At 48.5% G+C, this 27665-nt stretch overlaps 1 protein-coding gene across 7 annotated transcripts in view; it reads left to right on the top strand.

The window, feature by feature from the left end:
- ush2a (Usher syndrome 2A (autosomal recessive, mild)) overlaps nucleotides 1–27665 on the top strand; it is a 1354742-nt gene that overhangs the window by 565437 nt on the left and 761640 nt on the right. For all 7 annotated transcript variants that reach the window (XR_005462328.1, XM_038811752.1, XM_038811743.1 and 4 more), the window contains 4 exons: nucleotides 456–659; nucleotides 775–855; nucleotides 25356–25541; nucleotides 25930–26043. Coding sequence is in view for 6 of the 7 variants with exons in the window: in XM_038811752.1 (XP_038667680.1) it covers nucleotides 456–659; nucleotides 775–855; nucleotides 25356–25541; nucleotides 25930–26043 (585 nt within the window). In the remaining variant the exon portion in view is untranslated. The remainder of the gene's footprint in view (nucleotides 1–455; nucleotides 660–774; nucleotides 856–25355; nucleotides 25542–25929; nucleotides 26044–27665) is intronic.

Genomic DNA, 27665 nt, shown 5'->3' with positions numbered 1-27665 from the left:
GTATTTTGGAAAAAAGAGTTTTGCAAAATCAAAACTTACTTTGGAAAAATTATTAATTGGGGAACAGTTAAGATATACTAATAGTATTTTCCAACTGCTTTTAAATGATTCCGCTAATGTTTTTGTGCACGCTTCAGTTACATTTTTTCCTTTGCTTTTTTATCCACCTGCCGCCTCTATATTTTTTTAATTTCACGAATATTTTGATGACATTACTCTCCATTAATCCCACATAAACAAACAATGCAATGAAAAATTGCTAAGTGTGAAGTTTGTTTCTTAGTTGCTGCCAAGGGTTATTGCAGCAATGTTACTTTTTTTCTAAGTCGAACAATAAAGGCTTTTCTTTGTATTGGACATATATATGATATACTGTATGAAAAGAAGTTGAACAGTTCTAGTTAAGATAGAAATCATGGATGTGTTTTCCCTGTTTATTACTCATTATTTGCCAGGTTTCGGTGGGTGTATAAAAGATGTAAGATTTACAAAAGGCGATCTCGTAAACTTGGTGACTGCTTCCACTAATGCTGTCAGAGTCCATCTGGATGGATGCTTATCACCCGCTGGTACTGGTAACTGTAAAGAAAATAATTCCATTGTTGTGTTTAGCGGGAGGAAACGTATTGTATACGATGATGGTTTGCATCCATTTACAGGTAAAAGATGAAAATATTTTACTGAAAACATTCATACAAATTTTTCTTAAGAGTTTTCAGCATTTACTTTTACTGGATGATGTTTAACATGTTATTCTTATTCACTTTCTGAAAGAATACCTATACAGAATCATTGCATCAAATCAAGGAGGGTCAGCGTTTAGTCCTTGGGAGCGAGGGCGCACAAAGGAAGCAGGTAACACATGATTTGTTTGCATTTCATAACCTTGCAGCATCTATTTCAGAAGCCTGATTAACAGTTAAGAAATAAGATGCTTTTCCTCAGATGTTCAATGTTTTGACAGCTAAATACTAAATGCAGGCTGGTACTCAATGGAATAGAAGATCAACGTCTCTTTAAAGGATATTAACATTTTTGAAATGAAAAACGAAAATGCTGGAAAGACTTTTGCAGGGAGAGAAACTGAGTTGACGGGCACGATCCAAAGGCCATGCTGCACTGGAAAAGCAGGTCACCGCGATGCAGTGCGGCCAATGAAAGCTGGGAGACATCACTCCCGGGATGTACCCAGCTCACGTCTTGCGAGATCCAAGGCGACCTCGGAAGACGTTGCGATGTGAATCCCGCGCACAATGGACGAGATCACCTTTTAGCAAATCTGTATATTAGAAAAAGGCAGTAAGCCTCACTCTAACGTGCAGATTCCCAACATACCTGAGGCTTTGGGATTCAACCCTTCGCCTCAGAGACCTCAGGCAAGCACCATTCAGCACTGGTCCCCACAAACGAGCACCATTCAGCACTGGTCCCCACAAACAGGGACCAGATGGAACAACACTTGTGGGGGTCTCCCAGGGGATTAGAGGCCCCCAGCTGCATGCTCTTTGGGCAGAGTGGTGCACTGGCACTGCTGGTGCCACCTGGATACCCTGGCAGTGTCAGCCTTGAACCCTGGCATTGCATCCTGGGTGCCAGCCTGGCACTGCCCAGGTAACACTGACAGCGGTCATGGACACTGCCAGGGTGCCAGGTTGGTGATGCCCAGGTGGCAATTAAACAGGAAATCAGAGAGGCATGTGATGATGGGTGACTTTAATCTGCATATATATTGAGTTAAATTAGTCACAGTACTATAGAGGAAGAATTTCTGGACCAATACATTGAGCAACCAACAAGGGAACAGGCCATCTTGGACTGGCTATTGTGCGATGAGAAAGGATTAGTTGGCAATCTAGTTGTGAGAGAACCCTTGGGGATAGGTGACCATAATATAGAATTCTTTATCAAGGTGATTAGTGAGGTAGTTGATTTTGACCAGGATCTTGAATCTCAATAAAGGTAACTGTGATGGCATGAGGCATGAGTTGGCTATTTTGGACTGGGAAACATTACTGGAAGGAAGCAATGGCAGGCATTCAAGGAATGAATAGATGAACTCCAAAAGTTGTTTATTCCTATTTGGCGCAAGAGTGGAAAGGCTTACTAGGGAAAGTAGAGATAGTATTAGATTCAAAGAAGAAGCATACAAATTGGCAAGAAAAACATTAGTCCTGAGGATTGGGAGCAGGTTAAAATTCAGCAAAGGCAGACCAAGGGATTGATTAAGAAGGGGAAAGTAGAGCATGAAAGGAAGCTAGCAGAAACATAAAAACTGACTCTAAAATATTCTATAGGTATGTAAAGTGAAAAAGATTGTCAAAAACAAACAAAAACAAACAGAAATGGGGGAATTCATAATGGGAACAAAGAAATGGCTGAGGAACTAAATTTGTTTACTTCTATCTTTTGAAAGGAAGACATGAATAATGTACTGGAAGTTCAGAGAAACACAAGTTTTAGTGAGGAGCTGAAGGATATCAGTATTAGTAGAGAAATGGTTTTGGGAAATTGATGGGAATAAAGGATGATAAATCTCCAGCACCTGATAATCTTCATCTGAGAGTACTTAAGTTAGTGGCCCTCGAAATAGTAGATCCATTGCTGGGCACTTTCAAAAATTCTTTGGCCTCTGGTATGGTTCCTACAAATGGAAGATAGTTAATGTAAGCCCACTATTCAGAAAGGAAAGTAAAGAGAAAATAGGGAATTATAGACCAGTGAGTAGAAAGTCGGTAGTGAGGAACTTGCTAGAGTCAATTCTCAAAGCTTCTATAGCACAGCATTTGGAAAGTAGCAGTATAATAAAACAAAGTCAACATGAACTTATGAAAGGGAAATCATGCTTGACAAATCTATTGTTTGACGATGTAACTAGTAGAGGTGACTAGGGAGAACCAGTGGATGTCGTCTATTTATACTTTCAGAAGGCCTTCGACAATATCTCACATAGTAGATTACTATATAAAGTCAAAGTGCATGGAATTGTGGGTAGTGTCTTGAACAATAGAACCCTAAACTTCCTACAGTTCAGACGGAAGCCATTCGGCCCATCGAGTCTGCACCAATCCTCTGAAAGAGCACTCTACCTAGGTCCACTCCCCTATCCTATCCCTGTAACCCCACCTAACCTGCACATCTTTGAATACTAAGGGACAATTTAGCATAGACAAGCCACGTAAGCTGCATATGTTTGGACTGTGGGAGGAAACCGGAGAAGCTGGAGGAAACCCATGCAGACAGGGGAAGAAAGCGCAAACTCCACACAGTTACCGAGGGCTGAAATTGAACCTAGGTCCCTGGCACAGTGCTAATCACTGTGCCACCATGCCAATGGATAGAAAGCTGGTTGGCAGAAATGAAGCAAATAGTTGGAATAAATGCACTTTGAAATGGTTCTGGGAGTTGTAATGTGTATTCCTTGCTTCTCTGAGTCTTGGAATTTCATTCCTGTTTCTGTTCTGCTGCTTGCTATTTTGAGCATGTGGTCACTGCTGTCTGGCCTCTAGATCTGTCCTCAAAGTTTGCTGCTCAAGTGAGCAGTTGCGATATACTAACGTCTTGGTGCCTCAAACATTTTTTCCCTTTGTCCTTCCTTCGCGAGTCTCTTTTCCTTGCCAGCCTTCCATCTTTTTAAGTTTTACTTGGTCTTTTACTCACTGCCACCATGTTTTACTGTGTGTTCAGGATCTAGCCGGCAGCTTTGGAGATTGGCTATTCTCTCAAAGTATGCTGCTCAAGTCTGTAGTTTCTCAAATCCATTGCTCTTTAATTATAGCAAGTATTTACACATTTGGACCTCTACATGAGGTTAGAGCTTCCCTTCCTTCCAGATCTCTCTTAGTTCCCCATCACATGATTTGACATCATTATTACATCAGCATCACATATGTTTCTGATGTTAACCCTTTACTTTATAATTGCAACCATCTCGCAAGGCTATCACATAACCTCCAGCTATTCAGCTATGACAGGTATGTCATCCAAACACAATGCAACAGAGCCATGCAGAACTAGGTGCTGCCTAACTGATCGGAGCAGAGCAGAACCAAAGGGGGAGATGCATGTCTGCCTCACTTGCTGGGCCTCACTGAAACTTGCTGGAGGAAGCTGTTCCACATCATGGGATGGTGGTGGCAGAGGCCATCGTATCCAATGCTACCGAGAGTATTGTACAGGTGGCTGTGTCTGTTCCTGTTTTATTGCTCTTCTCAAGTCCCACCTCGTCATAACTCTTCCCTCAGTCCAACGTTCTCTTTTGATTGTCTGCTTTCAGATACCTAGGAACTGCTGCCTTGCCAACCAGTGCAAACTGAAGAAAAAGAATGAGAGCAGCACAACAACTCTAATAAAGAAGCATTGTCACTTGACCTGACACTTTCAACCGTTGGCTCAGATACTGGCACCACCCAAACTTTAGACTCAAGTATAGAATTTGAATCAAAACATGGTGAAGCACTGGACATATTGGGTTTTAGCCAGGCCAGAGGAATAGGACATCTTGTCTGCAAACTCCTCGGAACGTGTGATTGCTGAACTTTTTGTTACAGGGAACTCAAATAAGGGCTTCAAAGGGGTGGTGTACAGGAGAACACTGATTAAAATGTGCACCATGATGCTTGGTGCATTGACGTGCCTGCTAGATAGCTTTTCATCACTGACAAAGACCAAGGAGGAGTCCAGTTTTACTGGTGATCAACTCGATGTCAGCACTTCCAGAACCAGCCATAATGGAGTGTCTGGTGGCCAATATCTCAGCTTCCAAGGCAATGCAGACAGAAACAAACCAATGTATCAGTGCTGCAGTAGAAGCTTAAATGGAGGTCTTGAAATCCATGCTTGCTGGCCGACAGGCTCAGACTGCTGCCATCATGGTTACAGCTCTCATTGCTCCAAGGGATATTGAGATTGCAGTCCAGCAATTTGCCCTTCAACAGATGACTGACTACTAAGGCACCGCCTTGGGGAATTATAGTGAATCTGTGGTACATGAACCTTTGGTGCTGTCTCAGGGTGACAGAATTCATGCTCCAAGCACTGCTACTCTGAGTGCCCCCGTTGTTACCTCCCAATGAACTAGCTTTATTGCTCTTGTCCATGCCAAGATGGTGCAGCCTGAAGCCAGACCCCCCCCCACCCCCACAGTTCAGAGCTGCTCGAAAGCATCCTACAAGGCTATCTGCAGACTTCACCAGTGAACGTCAACAACCTTCCACTAGCTATGTTCAATCACAAAGTTTAAAAAATATATTTTTCTTGGCAATTTTCCAATGTTTGCTTAATAACATTTTAACATATAGTGCACTTGATATTTACATGTTGTGATGTTTCTTATTTACAAATTTTATATACATTCTCACCGTCTGCCCTATCCCCCTCCCTGCTTCTCCCCAGCACCCACCCCCTCCCATTGGTAGTCTGGTTCTTTCCTGGCGCCAACTTTCACCCTGGGTGTCGTATTACTGTGCTCCGCTTCTCTCTTCTGCAGTGCCTGTTAATGGGTTCGATGGTGGGGGGCTTCCTGCCCCCTACCCTCCTCCCTTTATCCTCCATGTCTCTCTCTGCAACACCCCTGGATTCCCTTCTTGCCTCCCCTCCCCTCCCCGCTCTGCTCCTTTCCATTATGTGTGCTCTTCACTGCTCCCCTCAGTCCACCCCTCCCGACTCTCTTCCTAGTCGCTGTTGGCCTCGAACAGTTCTTGGAACAGGCTGATGAATATCTCCACCGCTTTGTGGAAACCCTTGTCTGACCCTTGGATGGTGTACTTGATCTTCTCCAAGTGGAGAAATTCTGACATGTCTACCAGCCAGTTGCAGCTGCGGGGGGTGCTGCTGATCGGCAGCCAAGTAGGATTCTCCGGCATGTGATTAAGGAAACAAAAGCAAGGGCATGGCCCTATTCCCCATATGTAGTTTTGGCTGGTCTGACACCCCAAAGACTGTCGCTCTCAGGCACAGCTCCACCCTCACCCACTCAACCTTGGGCATCGCTTTGAAGAAGGCTGTCTGGAACCCTACAAGACTGGGGCGAGCCCAGAACATGTGGGCGTGGTTGGCCGGTCCTCCCTGACACCGTTCGCATTCATCTTCCACCTCCGGGAAGAACCTGTTTATTCGGGTCCTGGTTAGGTGTGTTCTGTGCACCACTTTAAATTGCATAAGACTTAGCCTTGTGCAGGAGGAGATGGAGATGGCCCTACTCAGTGCTTCGCTCCAGAGTCAATTCCATCCCGAGTTCATCCTCCCATTTTTGCCGAGCTCCATCCAGTGGTGTCCTTGCCCTTTCCAGAAGTTGTCCACAGATGTCCCCACAGTTCCCCCTCTCCTCACTGTCTGTGTTTATTAGCTCCTCCAGCAGACTGTCTCTAGGAGCCCTAGAGTACCTTGTCATCTCCTTGCAGAGAAGGTGATTGATTTGAAGCTGCCGGAGTTCTTGTCCTGCTGGTAGCTCCAGTTCTTCCGTCAGTTCGTCCAGGGTCCCAAGTCAGTTCCCTATGCAAAAGTTCCTGACTACTAGCGTCGTCCCGTGCTGTCTCCAATTTCTGAAGGTGGCGTCGAGCATGGCTGACAGGAATTTGTAGTTACCATAGATGAGAACATCTCAGTAAAAAGAAAATTGTGTCTCATTTGGTTCCATGTCCTCAATGTGGTTACCACCACAGGGTAGGATGAGTATTTTGCTGGGGGGTGGGGCGGGGGGGGAGGGGTGGTGGGATGAGAGCACTGACACGACGAGGGCTCAGAGGGTGAATGAATAAAGTGGTGCACAGAAGGACTCCTCCAGCCTCACTCATTTCATGTTGGGTTTTCATATCCATCCCCTTACCCTCTCGGCTGTGGCTGCCCAGTGGTAGTATGGTAGTATTACAGGTTTGGTAGGGCCAGGCCACCCATATATTTGCAGTGTCAACTTGGGGATCCTTGGGTTCTTTCCCATCTCCCCCCCCCCCCCCCCCCCCCCCACTCAAACGCCATGACCATTTTGTCTATCCCCTGGATCAGAATGGGAAGAGGAACCCCGGCAGTATCATAGATTATCATAGAATTTACAGTGCAGAAGGAGGCCATTCGGCCCATCGAGTCTGCACCGGCTCTTGGAAAGAGCACCCTACCCAAGGTCAACACCTCCACCCTATCCCCATAACCCAGTAACCCCACCCAACACTAAGGGCAATTTTGGACACTAAGGGCAATTTATCATGGCCAATCCACCTAACTTGCACAACTTTGGACTGTGGGAGGAAACCGGAGCACCCAGAGGAAACGCACGCACACATGGGGAGGATGTGCAGACTCCGCACAGTCAGTGACCCAAGCCGGAATCGAACCTGGAACCCTGGAGCTATAAAGCAATTGTGCTATCCACAATGCTACCGTGCTGCCCTGTTCATCTTGATCATCTGCACCTTCCCCGCCAGGGAAAGTGGGAATGCATCACATTTCTCTAGTCCTTTTTAACTTCCTCCGCCAGACTGGCCAGATTCCACTTGTGGATATGTGTCCAGTCATGGGCTATCTGCATCCCCAGGTAGCAGAATTTGCTTTGGGCTCGTTTGAATAGTAACTCTGTCCCTCCCCTGTTGAGGTTCACTGGGAATGCCTCGCTCCTGCCCAAATTGAGTCTGTAGCCCGAAAAGGACCCAAACACTTTGAGGAGCTTCATGATTGCTCTCAGGCTGTTCTGTGGATCCAAAATGTCGAGGAGCAGGTCATCTGAATAAAGTCAAACTTGTGCTCTCTTCCTCCACTTCGGATGACCCTCTAGACTTTTGGGTCCTGCAGGGCGATCGCCAAGGGTTTGATTGCCTAGGCGAACAGGAGCGGGGACAGTGGGCATCACTGCCTTGTGCCTCTGGGCAGCTGGAAGTACTCAGAGCTGGTGGTATTGGTCCGAACGCTCACCTTGGGGCAATGTACAATAATAATAATCTTTATTAGTGTCACAAGTAGGCTTACATTAACACTGCAGTGAAGTTACTGTGAAAAGCCCCTAGTTTCACACTCCGGCGCTTATTCGGGTACACAGAGGGAGAATTCGGAATGTCCAAATTACCTAACAAGCACGTCTTTCGGGACTTGTGGAAGGAAACCGGAGCACCCAAGGGAAACCCACGAAGGTGGAGAACTTGCAGACTCCACACAGACAGTGATCCAAGCGGGAATCGAACTTGCGTCCCTGGCGCTGTGAAGCAACAGTTCTAACCACTGTGCTACCATGCCGCCCGAGTATAGGAGTTTCACCCATGAGGTGAACGCCGTCCCGAGCCCAAACCGCTCCACTACCTCAATGAGGCACTTCAATTTGACTCTATCGAAGACCTTTTCTGCGTCTAGGAAGATGACTACCTCTGGTGTTCTCTCCTTGGATAGGGCCATTATTAAATTTAGCAGCCGCCTCATTTTCGCATTTAGCTGTCTACCCTTAACAAAGGATCTGGTCCTCTGCGACCACCTTTGGTACGCAGTTCTCCAGTCTCTTAGCCAGGACTTTTGCAATTATCTTCACATCCACATTGAGCAGCGAGATGGGTCTATATGATCTGCATTCTGTCAGTTTGTTGTCTTTTTTGGCTATCAGTGATATTGTGGCCTGTTTAAGCATTGGCGGAGGGGTTTCCCTCGTGAGCAAGTCCGTGAACATTTCCCATACGTATCGGGCCAGGCCTGGTGTGAATGTTTTATAGATGTCCGTCGGGAACCCATTGGGTCCCAGTGCCTTCCCCGCCTGCATGGAACTGATGCTTTCCATGATCTCTCCCAGTCCTATTGGTGCTTCCAGCATATTGATTGCCAAGGCGAACAGGAGCGGGGACAGTGGGCATCACTGCCTTGTGCCTCTGTGCAGCTGGAAGTACTCAGAGCTGGTGGTGTTGGTCCGAATGCTCGCCTTGGGGCAATGTACAATAATAATAATCTTTATTAGTCTCACAAGTAGGCTTAGATTAACACTGCAGTGAAGTTACTGTGAAAAGCCCCTAGTTGCACACTCCGGCGCTTATTCGGGTACACAGAGGGAGAATTCAGAATGTCCAAATTACCTAACAAGCACGTCTTTCGGGACTTCACATATTATACACCATGATTAGCTTGTCCTGCCCATCCAGGATCCGTTTCATCCCCGTGTCCCGTCAGAAGGCTCGGAAGTGTACAGTCCCTGGTAGAAGGCATGAAATGCTTGAATGGCCTTTTTTTGCACAATTACCAGTCTGCCTCTGCTATTCTTCATCCGCACTCTCTCCCTTGTGGCTGCCTGCTTTCTCAGCTGGTGAGCCAGTCGGTGGCTCGCCTTCTCTCCGTGTTCGAAGAAGATTCCCCCGTGCAGAGTTGTTGCACTGCCTTCCTGGAGGATAGCAGGTTAAAGTACGTTTGTAGCTTTTTCCTCTCTGCCAGAAACTCTACGGTCGGGACCTCGGAGTACCTTCTGTTGACCACCAGGATGGAGTCGATCAGTTACTGCCTGGCCGCCCTCTCTTTCCTGTCTCTACATACCTTGTAGGTTATAATTTCTCCCCTATTCACCGGCTTCAGTGCCTCCCAGAACGTGGAAGGTGAAGCTTTCCCGTTCTGGTTGTTAGTGGTGTACACTCGTCTATGGCCTGTGATATTTTTCAATCACAGTTTCACTACCATAGAGCTCTGGACCAGACAAAGTTCTCACTCACAAAACAGGTGCCAAAGGAATCCACAAGAGCAGAAAGTTAATTTTTCTTTGTATTTTTAAATGTTGGATAAAGCTGTCATGGAAATGTTTGTTGTTGGTGATTTTTATTGCAGGATTTTGACCATCAGGACACAGTGCTGAGATGTCACAGATGGATGGAAAGGTGGGAATTACAGAGCAATGAGGGTGACAAGCTGATGTCCAAAGGAAACTGGGCACGCGAATAAACGGGAAAAACAGAGTCCTGTTTTTGGCGTTTTTAGCAGCCTATTTATTAGTGCCAGTAGCGCTGAGAATGACCCCACTATCAAACTTCTTTTTGGCCTTGGCGAGGAACATACCACCGAGGCCACACTTACCTTATTTCCTGCACTGGTGAGCTGAGGTGCAGGAAGATGCTGGTGGTTAGCATAAATGCTTCACAGCTCCAGGGTCCCAGGTTCGATTCCCGGCTGGGTCACTGTCTGTGTGGAGTCTGCACGTCCTCCCCCTGTGTGCGTGGGTTTCCTCCGGGTGCTCCGGTTTCCTCCCACAGTCCAAAGATGTGCGGGTTAGGTGGATTGGCCATGCTAAATTGCCCGTAGTGTCCTAATAAAAGTAAGGTTAAGGGGGGGTTGTTGGGTTACGGGTATAGGGTGGATACGTGGGTTTGAGTAGGGTGATATTGGCTCGGCACAACATTGAGGGCCGAAGGGCCTGTTCTGTGCTGTACTGTTCTATGTTCTATGTTCTAAGAGATCGGGTCGCCATTTTTAAATGCCCCCCTCCTCCGATCACTCGACCCACCTCAGACTCCTCACCGCAACTTATGGACCCCCCAACACCCCAATATATCTTTTAGCGGGTCCGTGAGTTCCCCCTCACCCCTTCTCATAAAGGCAGGGCACTTCCGGACCGATCCCTGGCAAGGACAAACTGGCACCTAGGCACCTTGGCACTGCAAACTCCTCTTCCTCCTACTCCTGGGGTAACCTCAGGACGCCTGGTGCCAATGGCTGAGCCCTTACAAGAAAAATTTTATGGAGGACATAGAAGAATAACATGAATGGAGAAGCACTTTGGTGATTATTATGGGGTTAGTCCAAATGGTTCAGGCAGCAAAACCATTGCTTAAGAATATCAATGGTCTGTTGCGCAATGTTTCCCCTGGCTCCATTGTATTCGTAAGGTTGGGTGGTGAAGAGGGGTTATCAGTCATGTCTTCAAGCATACGGTCTCTGGTCCTTCAGGGAGATCTGAAGACAGTGGGAATGGCAGACTGCCTTAGGTTGAAGGCGAACCATGTTGACGCAGTCAAGAGTTTCTTGCATGATTGGAAATCCTAATATCTTGGCCACTTCTTTTTCTTCTCTCTGGTCAGAGAGGAAACAATGGGCGTGATTCTCCGCACCCGGGAGAAATCATGAGGCTGGCGTCAAAAACGGGCGGGTTTGACGCCAGCCTCCGCCCCCCCGACCGGGAACCGATTCTGGTCCCCGGTCGGGGCTAGCATCCCGCGGCCGTGAACTCCGGCATCGCGGGCTTAACGAATTTCGTTAAGCCCACTAGCCAGAGTTTGCGACGGCTGACGCGTCACATGACGTCAGCCGCGCATGCGCGGATTGGACGACTCCAACCCGCGTATGCGCGGATGACGTCATCACGCATTTGCGTGAAACACGCGCATGCGCAGGCCGGTATGCCCCTCAGCCGCCCCGCGAATGGATACAGCGGGGCGGCGGAAGGATAAAGAGTGCGCGGGGTAAGTACCCGCTGCCCGTGATCGGTGGGCACCGATCGCGGGCCCATGGCACCCTTGGCACGGCCGTGGTACTGCCGTGCCAATCGGTGCCATGGTTCCCCAGATCGGGACTTTACGGCCGTTTTTACGAACGGTCAGACCAGGTGTGTTTGACGTTCATAAAAACGGTCGTAAAGGCCTTGGAATTCGGCCCATCGGCCAGCTGAGAATCGCTGCTCGCCGTAGAAAAACGGCGGGCAGCGATTCGTGTCGGGAGGCGGCCGTGGGGGGGGGGGGGGAGAATAGCGGGAGGGCATCAGACCAGCGTGGGCGTAAAAATTTATGATGCCCGCTATTCTCCGCACCATCGTGAGTGCGGAGAATTGCGCCCAATGAACTCGATTGATTTTCAAATACATTGTTAGACGGTGAACTGCGATATGTTTGCAATATCGCATGCACCCACCTAAAAAGATCCAGTCACGTAAACGTTTAGGGTGACGGTGACCTTGACAGCCACTTGCGGAACTGACCTCACTCCTTTGCGAGGCTGCAGATCCTGTTAAAGGAGGGGGCATAGCTTTGTGACCTTCATCTTGGTGAGTCTTGACCATTTCAGACAATGATTCTTGCAGAGGTGGAGGTAAGAGAAGTACTCCCCTGTAACTCTTTGGTTAATAGGATCTGTGACAATATATAGAATATTTAATATATATAGGGTTAATGTAATATCATAATTGACCACTAGGCGGAGCTGGGAACCGACCTATGGAAAGGACTGACTCTCAGGCTTCTGGGAGAGTGGAGGAGAGTGTTTGAAAGAGTGTAGAAAAGTGCAGAGTACAGTTTTAGGCTGAGTGCATGAGACGAGTATTAATATAGTGTAGATTGTAGTTTAATAGATTATTGCTTGCTAAAGTAGTAAGTGGTCAAGCTTTATATTAAGTAATGTAATAAATGTTAGGTTTGTTATGGAACTTAGCTTGTGTGGTCTTTGTGAACACTACGGCATCCATCCTGAGTAAAAAAAAACACAAAGAACACCACAGGGTCCTCTTTAAAGACTCCCCCCTCTGTTCCTCACTCTACACACAGCTTCCCCTCTCATCAGCCTCAGCTTCATTTCTCTGTCATGTTGCAGACTCATAGGCCCAGCAACTAGATCCTCCAAAACCGCTGTAGCCTGTAAACGGGCTGGTCACAAACTTATTCTGTCCTCTCTGTATGGTTGCAGTAACACACCTTTCCCAATCCAGAAACTCACCTGAATTTCTCCAAAAACACTTTGTTAAATGTAGAATGTTCAACAGTAAGTCAAAAGCATCTCCCATGCAAGTTGGATTACTGGCCCTTTAAATGGCTTTCCTGGGCATCCCTCATGCAACTGATGATGATGGCACAGACATTCACTGGAACTCCAAGGTCTAAATTCGTAGATCAAATCTCACGGCACGGTAGCACAGTGGTTAGCACTGTTGCTTCACAGCTCCAGGGTCCCAGGTTTGATTTCGACTTGGGTCACTGTCTGTGCAGAGTCTACATGTTCTCCCCGTGTCTGCGTGGGTTTCCTCCGGGTGCTCCGGTTTCCTCCCACAGCCCAAAAATATGCAGGTTAGGTGGAGTAGCCACGTTAAATTACCCTCCGTGTCCAAAAAGATGGGGTTACTGAGTTACGGGGATAGGGTGGCGGTGTGGGCTTAAGAGGGGTGCTCTTTCCAAGGACCAGTGCAGATTCAATGGGTCAAATGGCTCCTTCTGCACTGTAAATTCTATGTAACTTTTATGTATGTGAATCAGTCCAACAGGCTATTTGACATTGTGATCTGTCCACTGAAACTTTCTGGCCTATGGAAGAGATGTCCATATAGCAACACTATTCTCAGTATGGCATACCGCACTGGAAGTGGCTGGAAGCACTGTGCACACAACTTTGAGGGCCTTTGGCTTCCATCTCCAGCTGCCATGGAGCTGAATTTTGTGATTAGTTCAGGAGTGTGCGTTTTTAAAAATTCGTTTCTGGAAAATGTATTTATTTTGACAATTGTCAGACGCACACGAGGCTTGAAGACTATTTGCTGTGTCATACTGAGCGCTTTTAACCTCTTTGGGCATAGCTCTGACTTCCATTTTTTAAAATCCCAAAGTGGATCTGAAATATTAAGTTCAGAGACAGCTTTGACCCCAATTACTGCTGCTTTCATCGTTGAATCAGGAAGCCACTCTGAATATTTAGTTCTATAGCTTGATAGAAAGAGATTTTATATTTACATATATATATATATATATATATAAATATTTTAAAATTTGCTGTCAATTGCTACACAGAAATAAAAGCTGCTTTTACAATTTCCATTTGGTGCAGGAGGCAATACTGCCATAAAGTATCTGAATATGGCAGATTTACTGCAGGATTGGGAGGAGAGAAGTATATATGGTCACAATGTTATCACCTTAGGCAATAAATCTGGTATTAAACTGAAGTATGATAACATAATTTTGCCAAATGGAAAACAACTCAATACCTGGAAGTCAAAGGAAGTGAACTGGAGAATGGCTGCAAGGTATTAGTCCTCTCTGTAGTCATCCTATCTCTGTGGCAAACAGTTCAGAAGCACATGTAAATCAAATAAACAAAATTATTAACTGCAGTTTTTTATATGTGTTTAAGAGGGCATCCTTAGCACAAAATGGATAAAAACAAATAAAGAGAGGGAGGATGGTTTCCTTTTCATTTCTGTTCTCCACAACGTCAAGAACATTAGGATCATGGTAGGCCCGATTGATGAGAAACGAAATTGACCAGCTTTTGCCAGAACTGGAAAAAGCTAGAGAATTAAGGGACTGGATTTTCCATTCTTGAGACTAAATGTTGATGCCGGGGCAGGATTTGTGGACTCCCACTACAGCAAAACTGGCGTCACCTGGACCGAGTGTACAGGGTACACTCCGCGATCCCTGCCCAGTGTCTTCCCTGCAGGAGCTACTGTGGGCATTGTCTTGAGTGGTCCGTGTGATGCTCTGCTGGCAGGTGCCAGCTGGTTGGGGGAGGGGTTGTATGGCATTGTGTGGGATGCGGGGGAAGGAGGAGGGTGTGGGGGGGTGGGGTGGGGAGGGGGGCACCTAAATGGCCAGCGCCACTCAGCAGATCCAGGGACCAGGGTGGGTGTCAGTGGGGTGCGCCGCGGCAATGGCAGTCTGTGCCTGGGCACCGCCCCAGGCCTGGGGGGGATCACCCCAACCCCACGGCCCATCGCTGCAGCCAGCCCAGCCAATGTTAGGACCGGCAGTGCACGGTCACATCTCTCCGTGTCCTACCTCCTCCCTCTCCCTCATTAGCCACTGCACCAGTTTCAGGATTTTTAAAAGCACAAGTGAACCTCGCTGTCAGGAATTCGCCCCAGTGAAGGCGGACAATCGTGGAGGCCCTGGAAAATACCATGATATGACATGGCGTTGACTGTACATGCGTTCTGGAATGCATTGACACCGCTGTCGAGGAGATGGAGAATTGTGATTTTTCGTACAACCAGCGCCTGGCACAATTTTGGCATCGGAACTGATGCTCTGCCCAATCGCGTTTCCTGATTCCAGCTTCAGCTGACAGAGAATCCCGCCCAAGAGTTTTCAAGCAAGTGCAGTCACAGGGAAAAGAAGGAGAGAAGAAAAGAACAAAATGAAAGGTTTGTGATAAGAGTGGAAGAGAGGAGAGATTAAATTATAAACTAAATGCCGGCGCAGTCAAATAGGGAATAATAGCAAAATGAATGAGGAAGCTTAAATGAGTTTAGCAGAGCTGTAAATGGCAACAACAGGATCATTACCAGCAGCTGCTGTCTGAAACATCGGAGAAGTGGTTGCAATCTGACATTGTTGAACCTTTGAGTCTGGAAGGCTATAATGGCCTAATCGAAAGATGAAGTTCTTCTCCTTGCCGTTATCCTCATTAATGGTGTAGGAAGCCAAGGGCATACAGGTCAGGGTGGGAGCAGGACAGAAAATTAAAATGACAGGCGAGCAAAATATCAGGGTTATGCTTGTGGGCTGAGTGGAGGTGTTCTGCAAAGCGATCAAAGTTTGCCCCACAATGGAGAGAAGACCACATTGTGAGCAGCAAATATAGGATGCAGTACTAAATAGAAAAAAGTACAACTAAATTTACTTGTAAATTATGTTTATACTCAACTGTGTCGTTGGGGCCATTTTGGCCATCTGCAATTGTTTGAGACTTGTCATGAACCTGAAAATTTGGGCAGCATTTTCAGGTCCCACCCACTGCAGAACCACGGGTCCCCGCCCAACGTCTTCGGAACTTATGCTGGTCCATCAAATTTTCCGACCCACCCATTATGATCCCCACAGTGGACATGACTGGAACATCCCGCCGTTTGTTTCTCTTCCCACATTTGCGGCCTGACTTATTGAATATTTATAACATTTCCTGTTTTTAGATCAGGGGCGGAATTCTCCGACCCCCTGCAGGGTCGGGGAATCACCCAGGGCCGGCGTAAATCCCGCCCCTGCCGTGGCCGGAATTATCCGCCACCCGGGAATCGGTGGGAGCGGGAATCACGCCCTGCCTATCGGCGTGCCCCTCCGCGCCGATCGCCGTGCCCCCCGCGGCGATTCTCCGGCCCGCGATGGGCCGAAGTCCCGCCACTGACAGGCCAATCCCGCCGACGTGGTTTAAACCACCTCTGTATGGCGGGATTGGCGGCGCGAGCAGGCTCCTGGGGTCCTGGGGGGCGGGCTGGGCGATCGGACCCCAGGGGGTGCCCCCACGGTGGCCTGGCCTGCGATCGGGGCCCACCGACCGGCGGGCGGGCGGGCCAGTGCCGTGGGGGCACTCTTTTTCTTCTGCCATCACCACAGCCTCCACCATGGCGGAGGCAGAAGAGACCCCCTCCACCGCGCATGCGCCGGTGGTGACATCAGCGGCCGCTGACACTCCAGTGCATGCGTGGACTGGCGAAGGCCTTTCGGCCAGCCCCGACGCCAGGGCGGCGTAGCGTCAAAGGCTGTTCGCGCCAGTTTTTGCGCCGGCTGGCGGAGCGGAAACCACTCTGGCGCGGGCCTAGCCCCTAAAGGTGCGGAGAATTCCGCACCTTTGGGGAGGCATGACGCCGGAGTGGTTGGCGCCACTCCGCTACGCCGGGACCCTCCGCCCTGCCGGGTAGGGGAGAATTGCGCCCCTGGTTTCTAACATCCGCAGTATTTCTGCTTCTGTATCAATACGGCAGAGATGAGAAACCCAGGACTTCTGTTAGTACTGGATGAAATCCAATGATGCTGACATCAAAATTAAATTGTGACATATGAACCTCATTTGAAAGATTCAACCTGTTATTCATGACATTGGATCTAATGCCAGAGCTTCCCCACTTTATACAGCTTATCACAAAGTGAAACATGGTGGGCAGGCCCATTTGATCACGGGAAAGGCCACACCAGTTCCCAGTAGCGGGAAGATTTCACGTGATTAAGTCAGAGGCAGGTAGAGGCCCATGAGGGAACCTCATCTGCTTGTAGCAGGATGTCAATTCACTAATTATTGAGTCAATTGGCAACAATTATTCCTGAGCCCACCAGAACTTTTGTGGTGATTCAGGGATTAGAGTGGCAGACATTCTGTGCCTCCCAAAGGTACCCAGAGAGTCTGGCCACTTATCAGCCCTTTGGGGAAGGTCCTCTGTCAAAGATAATTCATGCATGATTGAAGGACCAGCATCATGAATAGTAGGCTGCTGAAAGCCAGCACCTGGCCTTGTCCCTGAACCCCCCCCCCCCCCCCCATTCCTCCCACCACCCACCAATTCTTCTGCAATTCCCTCCCTGCCCTCCATCTTCCTTCTCTCATTTTAAGATTATTGGTGAAGAGCCTGGAGTACTACTGGCAGCAACCACCGATGGCAGATTGGTCGGCAGCATCGGGAGTAGGGGGGAAGTGGGGGGGGAGGGGGTTGAGATTCGGGAGTAGGCGGAGAGGGGCAAGCTGTAAGACCCTAGATACAGAAACTGATGATTTTTATCAGGGAGGAATTCCATAACCAGAGGAAATAAATGCATGAGGATCATGCAAAGGCCATTGCAGAAGATGTGGCACCCCTGAAGAGTACTTTGGAGCAGATGGAGAGGTGTTTGGAGGTGCAGGGGTCACATATTCGGGAGATTGAAGGAGTGATCTCGGACCACAGCGATCGTGTGGTGGCTCTGGAGGCGGAGGTGGGGATCCTAGGAGACCTTTGTAAAACACTGAGGGCAAAAGGTGGAGGAGCAGGAGAATATCTCGAGAAGACAGAACCTGCGAATAGTGGGCCTGCCTGAAGGAGTGGAAGGTGTGAGTGCCATGAGGTATGTCTCGAGGATGCTGGCGGGACTGGTGGCAGAAGGCGTGCTGGATAAGGCACCTGAAGTGGACCGAGCGCATACGTCTCTGAGACAAAAGCCTAGAGCTGGGGAGCTGCTGTGGGCGGTGATCGCGAGACTGCATAAATTTGTGGAGAAAGGGAAAATTCTACGGTGGGCCAGGGAGAAGCCTAGCTGCAACTGGAAGGGCAATAACGTCCGGATTTATCAGGGCATCGGAGCCGAGTTGGCAAAATGGCGGTCATGTTTCAACAAGGCCAAGGCGGTGCTGTTCCGGCGGCAGATCAGGTTTGGGGTGCTCTACCCGGCAAAATTATGGGTGACATTCGGAGGCCGGGAGTATTATTTCGAGACCCCAGAAACGTCCGAAGACTTCATTAAGGAACATAAACTGGGGGCGAACTGAGTGGACAATGCTTGTTAACCAGGGTGCTGGTACTATGTAATGGTCGGGAGCATGTTTGAAATGGGTGTAGGGATTGGGGGATTTTCGCCTTTTTTGAGGAGGGGTGTCTGTGCAATGTTGAGGTTGTGAGGAGTTGTAGGGGTGAAATGTTTATGTGGGAATGGATGTTCCCATCCCCCCTCCTGTTTTATGGAACTGTTTGTGTTTAACATATGTTTATTTGCTTTTGGAGAAGGCTACCTGGAGTTCAGGCGAAGTCCTTGTTTGGGTGGGGGAGAGTAAGGCCAGCAGGAGGCCTTCCTCTTTGAGCTGAGGAGTGGGGGGGGGGGGGGGGGGGGGGGAGGGGGAGGGGGAGGTGGAGGTCAGTAGGATGTGCCCTTTGGGCAGGGGCAGGGGCAGCCACGCGAGCAGGTTATGCTGGTGAACGGAAATGTGGTGGTGGGGGAGAAGGCCAATGGGGGTGGCCGGGGGGGGAGGGGGGAAAGGGGAAGTGGTGGGGGGAAGAAGGGGAAGGGGAAAAGCGGGGGGGCGGTTTCTGCGACGCGGCAGGGGGTGAGAGATGATATGGTCAAGGGCGAAGAAAGGGGCCATCTGGGATGGGCTAGGTACAGAGTAGAATTAAAGGGGCAGGAGTTAAGGAGGGAAGATGACGGATGGTAGAAGGGATTGGAGGCGCAAGTCTCCGGTAAGGTTGGTAACGTGGAACGTCCAGGGACTGAATGGGCCGGTTAAAAGGTCGCGGGTGTTTGCGCACCTCAGGAGCTTGAAAGCGGGGGTTGTCTTTTTGCAGGAGACACACCTCCGTGTGAAGGACCAGGTTAGGTTAAGGGAGGGGTGGGTCATGCAGGTTTTTCACTCGGGGTTTGATTTGAAATCGAGGGGTGTGGCGATTTTAAGAAGCAAAAAAATGGGTTTTGTGAGTGCGAAGGAGGTGAGGGATCCAGGTGGGAGATATGTGATTGTGAGTGGGGTATTAGAAGAGGGCACTGGTAGTGTTGGTAAATGTGTATGCCCCAAATTGGGATGATGTGGGTTTTATGAGGGGGTTGCTGGCAGCAATCCCGGATTTGGCCACGTACCAGTTGATCATGGGAGGAGATTTTAACTGTGTCCTTGAGCCGAGGGTCCATAGATCGAGCCCCAGGTCGATGGGTAGGGTATGAATGGCAAGGAAGCTGAGGGGGTTTATGGAGAGGATGGGTATGGTGGATCCATGGCTCTTTCAGAACCCAGGGGGAAGGGAGTATTCCTTCTTTTCACACGTCTACAAGGTGTATTCGAAGAGTGATTACTTTGTAGTGAGTCGGGAGATTTTGGTTGGGGTGGAGGGGGCAGAGTATGCGGGGATAGTTATATTGGACCACTGACTGGATATTTGGTTCAGTACGGGATGAGAGCAGAGGCCGGGGTGGAGGTTTGACTCGGGGTTGTTGGCAGATGGAGGTTTTTGTGATAAGGTGCGGTTGGCTATTAGGGATTATGTGGAGTTCTTTCAGAATGGTGAGGGGTCGACGGGCATTTTTTGGGAAGCACTGAAGGCAGTGGTCTGGGGAGAAATTATCTAATTTACGGTTTGTGCGAATAAGGAAAGGAGGGCGGAACATGACCGTCTAGTGAGCGAGAGTGGAGGTGGACAGGGAATATTTGAGGGTGCCCACCGTGGAGGCATTGGCGAGAAGGAAAAAGTTGCAGGGGCAATTTGACAGGCTGACAACGGGGAGGGCGGTAGGGCAACTGCGTAGGGCAAGAGGGGTGCAATGCGAGTATGGGGAGAAGGCGAGCCGCATGCTGGCGCAGCAGCTGCGGAGGCAGGCTGCGTCCAGGGAAATATTGAAAATCCGGACTGGGGCTGGGGATGTGGTGTCAGAGCCAGGGAAGATAAATGAGGCATTTAGAGAGTATTACCAGGAACTTTATGAGGCAGACCCAGGAGGAGAGGAGGGGGACATGGGGTGGTTTCTGGACGAGCTGGAATTTCCCCAGGTGGAGGAAGCAAAGAGGCAGACGTTGGAGGGGCCCCTGGGGCTGAGGGAGGTGCTGGATAGTATCAGGGGTATGAAGTTGGGGAGTGCCCCTGGGTCGGATGGGTACCCAGCAGAACTTTATAAGGAATTTGTGGCGGACATGGCACCACATCTGTTGGGGGCGTTTAATGAAGCACTGGAGAAGGGGGAGTTGCCGGAGATGATGAAGCAGGCAGTAATCACACTGATCCCAAAAAAAGGGAAGGATCCGGTGGAATGTGAGTCGTATAGACCCATATCACTATTGAACACAGATGTGAAAGTATTGGCTAAGTTGTTGGCGGGGAGGATGGAGGATTGTGTCCCGGGGGTGGTTGCAGAAGATCAAACAGGCTTCGTGAAGGGCAGGCAGCTCGCGAGTAATATAAGACGGCTGTTGAATGTGGTGAGGAATCCGTTGAGAGCTCCGGTACCGGAGGTGGTGGTATCCATGGATGTGGAGAAAGCATTTGATCGGGTGGAGTGGCGGTACTTGTTCAAAGTTTTGGGAAGGTTTGGGTTTGGGCCGAGATTTGTGGCATGGGTGCGGTTGCTGTATGTGGCACCAAGGGCAAGGGTGAGGACGAATGATATGAGCTCACGAAGCTTTGACTTACACAGGGGTACGAGGCAGGAGTGCCCTCTGTCGCTGTTTGCGCAGGCCATAGAGCCATTGGCGATGACTCTCAGCGGGTCGGCAGAGTGGCAGGGGATAATGAGGGAACAGAGGGAGCATCGGGTGTTGCTCTATGCCGATGACCTCTTTATAATGTTTCGGATCCGTTGGAGAGTATGGGAAGGATTATGGGCCTGTTGGGGAGGTTTGGAGAGTTCTCGGTATAAAAGCTGAATGTAGGGATAAGTGAGCTATTCCCGGTGAATGAGCTGGCACAGCGGGCTAATTTAGGGGGGATGTCATTTATGGAAGATTCTGGTGGGAGTGTTCGCGGTCTTAGCCAGGATACTGGAGGAGGGAGTGGACACAGACCCTTTGGTGGCGATATTTGGGGTTCCAGAGAAGCCGGAGCTCATGGAGAGGAGGAAGGCCGATGTCTTGGCCTTCACCTCTCTGATTGCATGCAACAAATTTTGCTGGAGTAGCGGTCGGCATCGCCACCTGCGGTAGCAGCATGGTTGGATGACCTGCATGACTTCCTGCAGTTAGAGAAGATAAAGTATGAGTTAAGGGGCTCAGCAGGGGAGTTTGAGTTAATGTGGGGGATGTTTGTGACCATGGGCGGGATTCTCCGCAGACCGTCGTAACGCCGATTTCCGGCGAGAAAAATCGGTGTACATGACTCCGGCGTCGGGGCCTTCTTTTAGGCCGCTATTCTCCGTTCCCGGAGGGGCCAGCAGCTGACTGACGCGATACGCGTCAGTTTCACCAGCTGCGTAAGTGGTGAGACCCGGCATTTTTTGGAGGAGGAGGAGGAGAGAGACAGACCCGGCATTTGGGGGGGGGGGGGTTCCGGCATTTTGGGGGGGGGGTTCCGGCATTTGGGGGGGGGGGGTTCCGGCATTTGGGGGGGGGGGGTTCCGGCATTTGGGGGGGGGGGGGTTCCGGCATTTGGGGGGGGGTTCCGGCATTTGGGGGGGGGGGGGGGGGGGGGGGGGGGGGGGGGTGGTTGGGGTAGGGGGCAGCGGCGTACAGAGGGGGGGCGACGGTGCGTTGGCCCAGGGCATCCGTAGCCCCCCCTCTGCACGCCGCTGCCCCCAAACCCCCCCCCCGATGCCGCAACCCCCCCCGATGCCCCCCCCCGATGCCGCAACCCCCCGGATGCCGCAACCCACCCCCCGATGCCGCAACCCACCCCCCGATGCCGCAACCCACCCCCCGATGCCGCAACCCCCCCCCCCCCCCCGATGCCCCCCCCCCCCCGATGCCCCCCCCGATGCCGCAACCCCCCGGATGCCGCAACCCACCCCCCCGATGCCGCAACCCACCCCCCCGATGCCGCAACCCACCCCCCCGATGCCGCAACCCACCCGCCCGATGCCGCAACACACCCCCCCGCTGCCGCAACCCACCCCCCCGATGCCGCAACCCACCCCCCCGATGCCGCAACCCCCCCCCCGATGCCGCAACCCACCCCCCGACACTGAACGGCGTCAACCATCATCAATGGTTGACGCCGTTTTAAAGCAACTGTGATTTTCGCCGACGTGACCCGTGGCCACGTCGGCGGGACTTCGGCCCATCCGGGCCGGAGATTTGTGGAATCTAAAAAAAAAATGAAATTCCGCCGGCGCCAGCTGTTGGGGGGGGTGGTTGGGGTAGGGGGCAGCGGCGTACAGAGGGGGGGCGATGGTGCGTTGGCCCAGGGCATCCGTAGCCCCCCCCTCTCTGCACGCCGCTGCCCCCAAACCCCCCCCCCCCCCGATGCCGCAACCCCCCCCGATGCCCCCCCCGATGCCGCAACCCCCCGGATGCCGCAACCCACCCCCCGATGCCGCAACCCACCCCCCGATGCCGCAACCCACCCCCCACCCCCCGATGCCCCCCCCCCCCGATGCCGCAACCCCCCGGATGCCGCAACCCACCCCCCCGATGCCGCAACCCACCCCCCCGATGCCGCAACCCACCCGCCCGATGCCGCAACACACCCCCCCGCTGCCGCAACCCACCCCCCCGATGCCGCAACCCACCCCCCCGATGCCGCAACCCCCCCCCCCGATGCCGCAACCCACCCCCCGACACTGAACGGCGTCAACCATCATCAATGGTTGACGCCGTTTTAAAGCAACTGTGATTTTCGCCGACGTGACCCGTGGCCACGTCGGCGGGACTTCGGCCCATCCGGGCCGGAGATTTGTGGAATCTAAAAAAAAAATGAAATTCCGCCGGCGCCAGCTGTTTTCAGAGGCTGCCGGCGGGATTTGCACAGCGCCGGTTTTTGGCCGGTCAGAGATTTAAAAACCCTGCGGGAGCGGGAATAACGCCGCTGCCGGCCGATTCTCCGACCCTGCGAGGGGTCGGAGAATCCCGCCCCATGTTTGAGGAACTGTTCGTCACAGGGGGTTGGGGGGGGGGGGGGGGGGGGGTGATGGGGAGGGGGGGTGAAAAAGGAGAAAAATGTGTACCAACTGTATAGTTGATTATTGGGAAGAATGTTTCCCTGGGTGTTTATTTGCTGTAACCTAGTTTGATACAAGTTTGAATAAACTGCGTTTAAAAAAATAAAGTAAAACAGAACGCTATTAAACTCTTGCAGAATTCCTTCAAGCAAGAGGTGAACCTGTTTCTGGATGAGATCATCTGATATAAGATTAAATCAGGACCAGACTATCTCCGGACTAGTTTTAATTGCCAAAAGGAATTGGAGAGGAACTTGCCAGATTTTGTCCTTTAATTGGCCGTGTGTTTTAGTTGGTTTTTCACCTCTTCTAGACTATATGGTTTCCAGATTGATTGGAATAGGGCATGTATGATTTGTAAAACACATACATCATATTTAAGTAGGACAGGTTGGATGGACCAGTAAATATTTTTCTGTCTTCATATTTTGATAATTATGCTTGAATTTAACTAAAGCTGCATGGGATGTATTAGAAACTAAGTATGCTTCTGCCAAAAATGTTATATAATTTCATGGTGTTAGACATTAATAACTATCAACTGTTCAAAAGTGTCCACTCATATATGCAGTTTATTTTATTTAATTACCCCGAACAAAGTTTGCGTGAAGAGAAAATGGCTTTTGAAGTGAGAGAAGCTATACTGTTTCCATGGAGTGACTTGTGGGTCCACATACACTTCTGCTGGGCTAATCATCCATCATCCTGCCATAAAGCTTCTTGGGTGTTGCCACTGTGTCCCTTGTGTAGTCATTTGTAATAAAATAATAACCATCTGGTATTCCTGTAACTATTAATTAGTTACATTTGAGAGAAAAATTATTTTTGGACAAATGAATACAATGCCATTGATTTTTTAAATGCTATTTATTATTTGCATTAATCTAAACCAGTGTGTTTTAAGTGCACAGTGGTCCCATGTGCATTTTCATGCTCTGCTTAGATCCGACTAGACTTTTCAGTTTTTGTTTAATTCTCAACCTGTAAATTCTTTGTTTTACTGCCTCTTCAGTGCTGCTCGCTGCTCTGCAAAATGACAAAAATTAATTGACTCTGATTCTTAAAGAACAAATTAAATTAAGATATACTAAGGCTGTACCTGAATTTGCAAGGTTGAAAGTGGAGAAAATCGGAATGATCATAGGCACATGTGGTTATATGCCTTGTACAAAGATAGTGAGCAGTTTGTATGGTTATATATTATTAAGCAGCTTCTGTCACAGATTTTGTGTTATTGGTTCAGTTTTTGTGTCTACCATAGCGAACAGTATGCTGCCAATACCTTGTCTAATCGTGAATGTCAGTCAATTATATTCAGGCTCGATTTATTATTTTTTTCCTGCAAGTCTGTCAAATGTATTTCATGATTTTAATTTGGTTCAATTTCCTCATCACCATCCCTCCATTTCTCTTTGCAATGGGTTGTCATATTCAGAATGTAAGGAGAAAGAGTTTGCACGTTTTACAAGGCTTCCAATGTCTTTTCTGCTCAGTGCATTTAGCATCAGACATACTTGATGAAAGATGTGTATAAAGTTTTCTTTGAGGGGAGAAACCACTTTAGGAAGGCGTCTCACCTGGAGGCCTGGCTTGCAGCTGATTAAATCCATCATGAGACCCCAGGGAGAAGGGAGTGTTATAATGGAGAAATACCATTGAAATTTGAAACTGTGACCACAACAGTCTGAAGGGACTACCTTACCATTACTCTACCTGTCTTCTGCCAGATAGATTTTGAAGTATTGCAGTGAGCAGTGATTGTTCTGATCTTCATTGTTCGATATGGATTATGAAATCTGACAATCAGTCCCAGTTGTAAACCCAATGTATCGTTTTATAAAAAAAGTGTTTTAAAGAAGGATTACAGAAGTATTGCTGAAAATCTACAAAGCATTTTTGTGAATTCATAATGACACATTTAAAGACTTAAATATCCTGAACTTTTTGTGAAAGTCTGGAAAGTAAACCTGGGCTCTCTGTTTTCATCTCAGTCAGAAAGTTGCAACTTGGAAATTATAATAATTATGGTAATGTCTGCATTCAATTTACTACAGCCTCTAATGCTGACAGATGTGTGGTGCTTCATGTGGACTTCTGGTCTTTATCCAACTCTATTTTTTTTTCTTCCAGTTCCACAAAATGTGCCGACTCCCTCAAGGATTCGCAGTATAAATGGTTACAGAGTTGAGGTGAGCTGGGACGAGCCTGCTGAGGTCAGAGGTGTAATTGAGAAGTACATTTTGAAAGCATACAATGAGGACAGTCCCAGCACGCCCCTCATCAGGGCCAACTTTACTGACACCCGTTCCCTGGCAGGTAAACTCTACAGACTGGTGAAATAACCAGGAAAATGATTGTGTAATGAGTGTAATGCAGACTGTGCCTTAATTGAATTAAAGGCTGGGTGTCACAGATACAGACACCTGTCCAATTAAAGACAGGATAAGGTGTTTACTATTGCTGTATGGGGCTACACGAAGATGACAAGAATCATTCCGCCCACAGATTAACATAATGAAGAGAAACAGATTATGGGAGATGCTGGCCAAGCAGTCTCTGATGAGGCTGCACAAAATAGAAAAGTGTGTTGGTAACACATTTATGCAGGCTGTGTACTTAATATTTTAATTTGGTTGTTTTAAACTGTTATTTCTGCATAATAAGGTAATTTACACTTGCCAATTCTTGTTTGTTCCCTTTGTAGGAAACTTGACTGGCCTGATTCCTTTTACAAATTATAGCATAACATTGACTGTCTGCACTATGGCTGGCTGTGCAGAAAGTGCAGACACATGGAAACTTACAACACCAGAAGAAGGTAGAGCATTTAGAAGGTTTTAGCTTCCACATTTCAATGATGAATAATAAAATAGGTGAATAGCTAAGAATTGCAAAGCCATTTGCTGGAAAACTCCAACCTAATTTGATGACAAAGTACATTGCCAGACCATAATTGTTCCATTTTTGGTGAGAAAATGAATCAAACTCGATACCGTTTAATGACATGCATCTTTAATAGCTGTAATGCAGATTAATGGGCTTTTTAATTGCTGTTACATTGTTCATGCAAGAGCCTCGTCGTTAATATGAGGCATCTGAAAGATTAATGAAAGCTTCTTCATTTTACTGCAGCAGAGAAGTAAATCTAGAGACAGTCTGACTAAAAAGAATTGATTGTATGGCAAAGTATGAAATTGGAAATCAAATGCTTGATTTCCATGAGCTTCTTAAAATGACAAAGTATTTTTTTTTTGCTAAGCCTTCTTAGTACGTTCAAGTTTACCACATTATTTAAGCCATTTTATTTAACCTTCAAGTTCATTATTTGGACTGCTTCTGTTGCTTACTGGGATAGGTTTCGATTTTGCCATGATGTCTAAACATAGCCTTGAATATGCTGCATATCCCCGAAGACAGTGCAGACCACAACCCCAGCCATATAAATTTCATTCAAAACTGCAAATGACTTCAAAGTTTTAGTGCCAAGGAACAGATTCTTCTATAGAAACATATAATAGATTTACTTTGCAGTGCTGTGAAAGAGTAATTACCATTTTTAATCTAATTTGGCGACTGTTCCTTGAATACCTAAGTGGAACCATGGAGTGACTTTAACAAGAAATTAAACACAGAATAAAAATAACACACTGGAATCAACTCGACTTTAAATGCACAAAAATCATTTTTACATCAATTAAGTTAGTGATCAGGTGTTATATATGTTTTCTCAATTAATAACATTGGTAAGAAGTAAGACAAGTATTGTAGTTTATGTTATTATTGAACACGCTTATGTGAAGAGTAAGCAGCTTTTTTAAAATCAATTACTTTTGATCCAGTCTGTTATAATTTATAGTCAATTCTTGCTCCTTATCTTCTTTAATCAAACTACTCATGCCATGAAACAACTACAAAGATGGAATCAATATATAATTTTTTTTATTCATTTGTGGAACGTGAGCATTGCTGGCAAGGCCGGCATTTATTGTCCATCCCTAATTGCCCTTGAAAAGTTAATGGTGACCTGCCTTCTTGAACCGCTGCAGTCCATGTGGGGTAGCTGCACCCTCACGGCTGTTGGGAAGTGAGTTCCAGATTGTTGACCGAGTAACAGTGAAGTAACAGCGATATGGTTCCCTGTCAGCATGGTGTGCAACTTGGAGAGGAACTTTCAAATGGTAGCCTTCCTGACCTTGGTTTTCTAGCTGGTAGAGGTTGTGAGTTTGGAAGGTGCTGTTGATAGAGTCTTGGTGGTTGCTGCAGTGCATCTGCTAGATTGCCACACTGCTGCCATTGTGGGAGTGGATGTTTAAGTGTTGGTTGAAGTGAGATACTTTGTCCTGGATGGTGCTGGGCTTCTTAAGAGTTATTGGAGCTGCGTTCATCCAGGCACATGGAAGGTGTTTTATCACACTACTGACTTATGCCATGTGGATCGTG

Source organism: Scyliorhinus canicula, chromosome 1, assembly GCF_902713615.1.
Source record: "Scyliorhinus canicula chromosome 1, sScyCan1.1, whole genome shotgun sequence".
Taxonomy (NCBI): domain Eukaryota; kingdom Metazoa; phylum Chordata; class Chondrichthyes; order Carcharhiniformes; family Scyliorhinidae; genus Scyliorhinus; species Scyliorhinus canicula.
The sequence above is the reverse complement of the archived record's forward strand: the minus strand, read 5'-3'. Positions and strand labels throughout refer to the sequence as shown.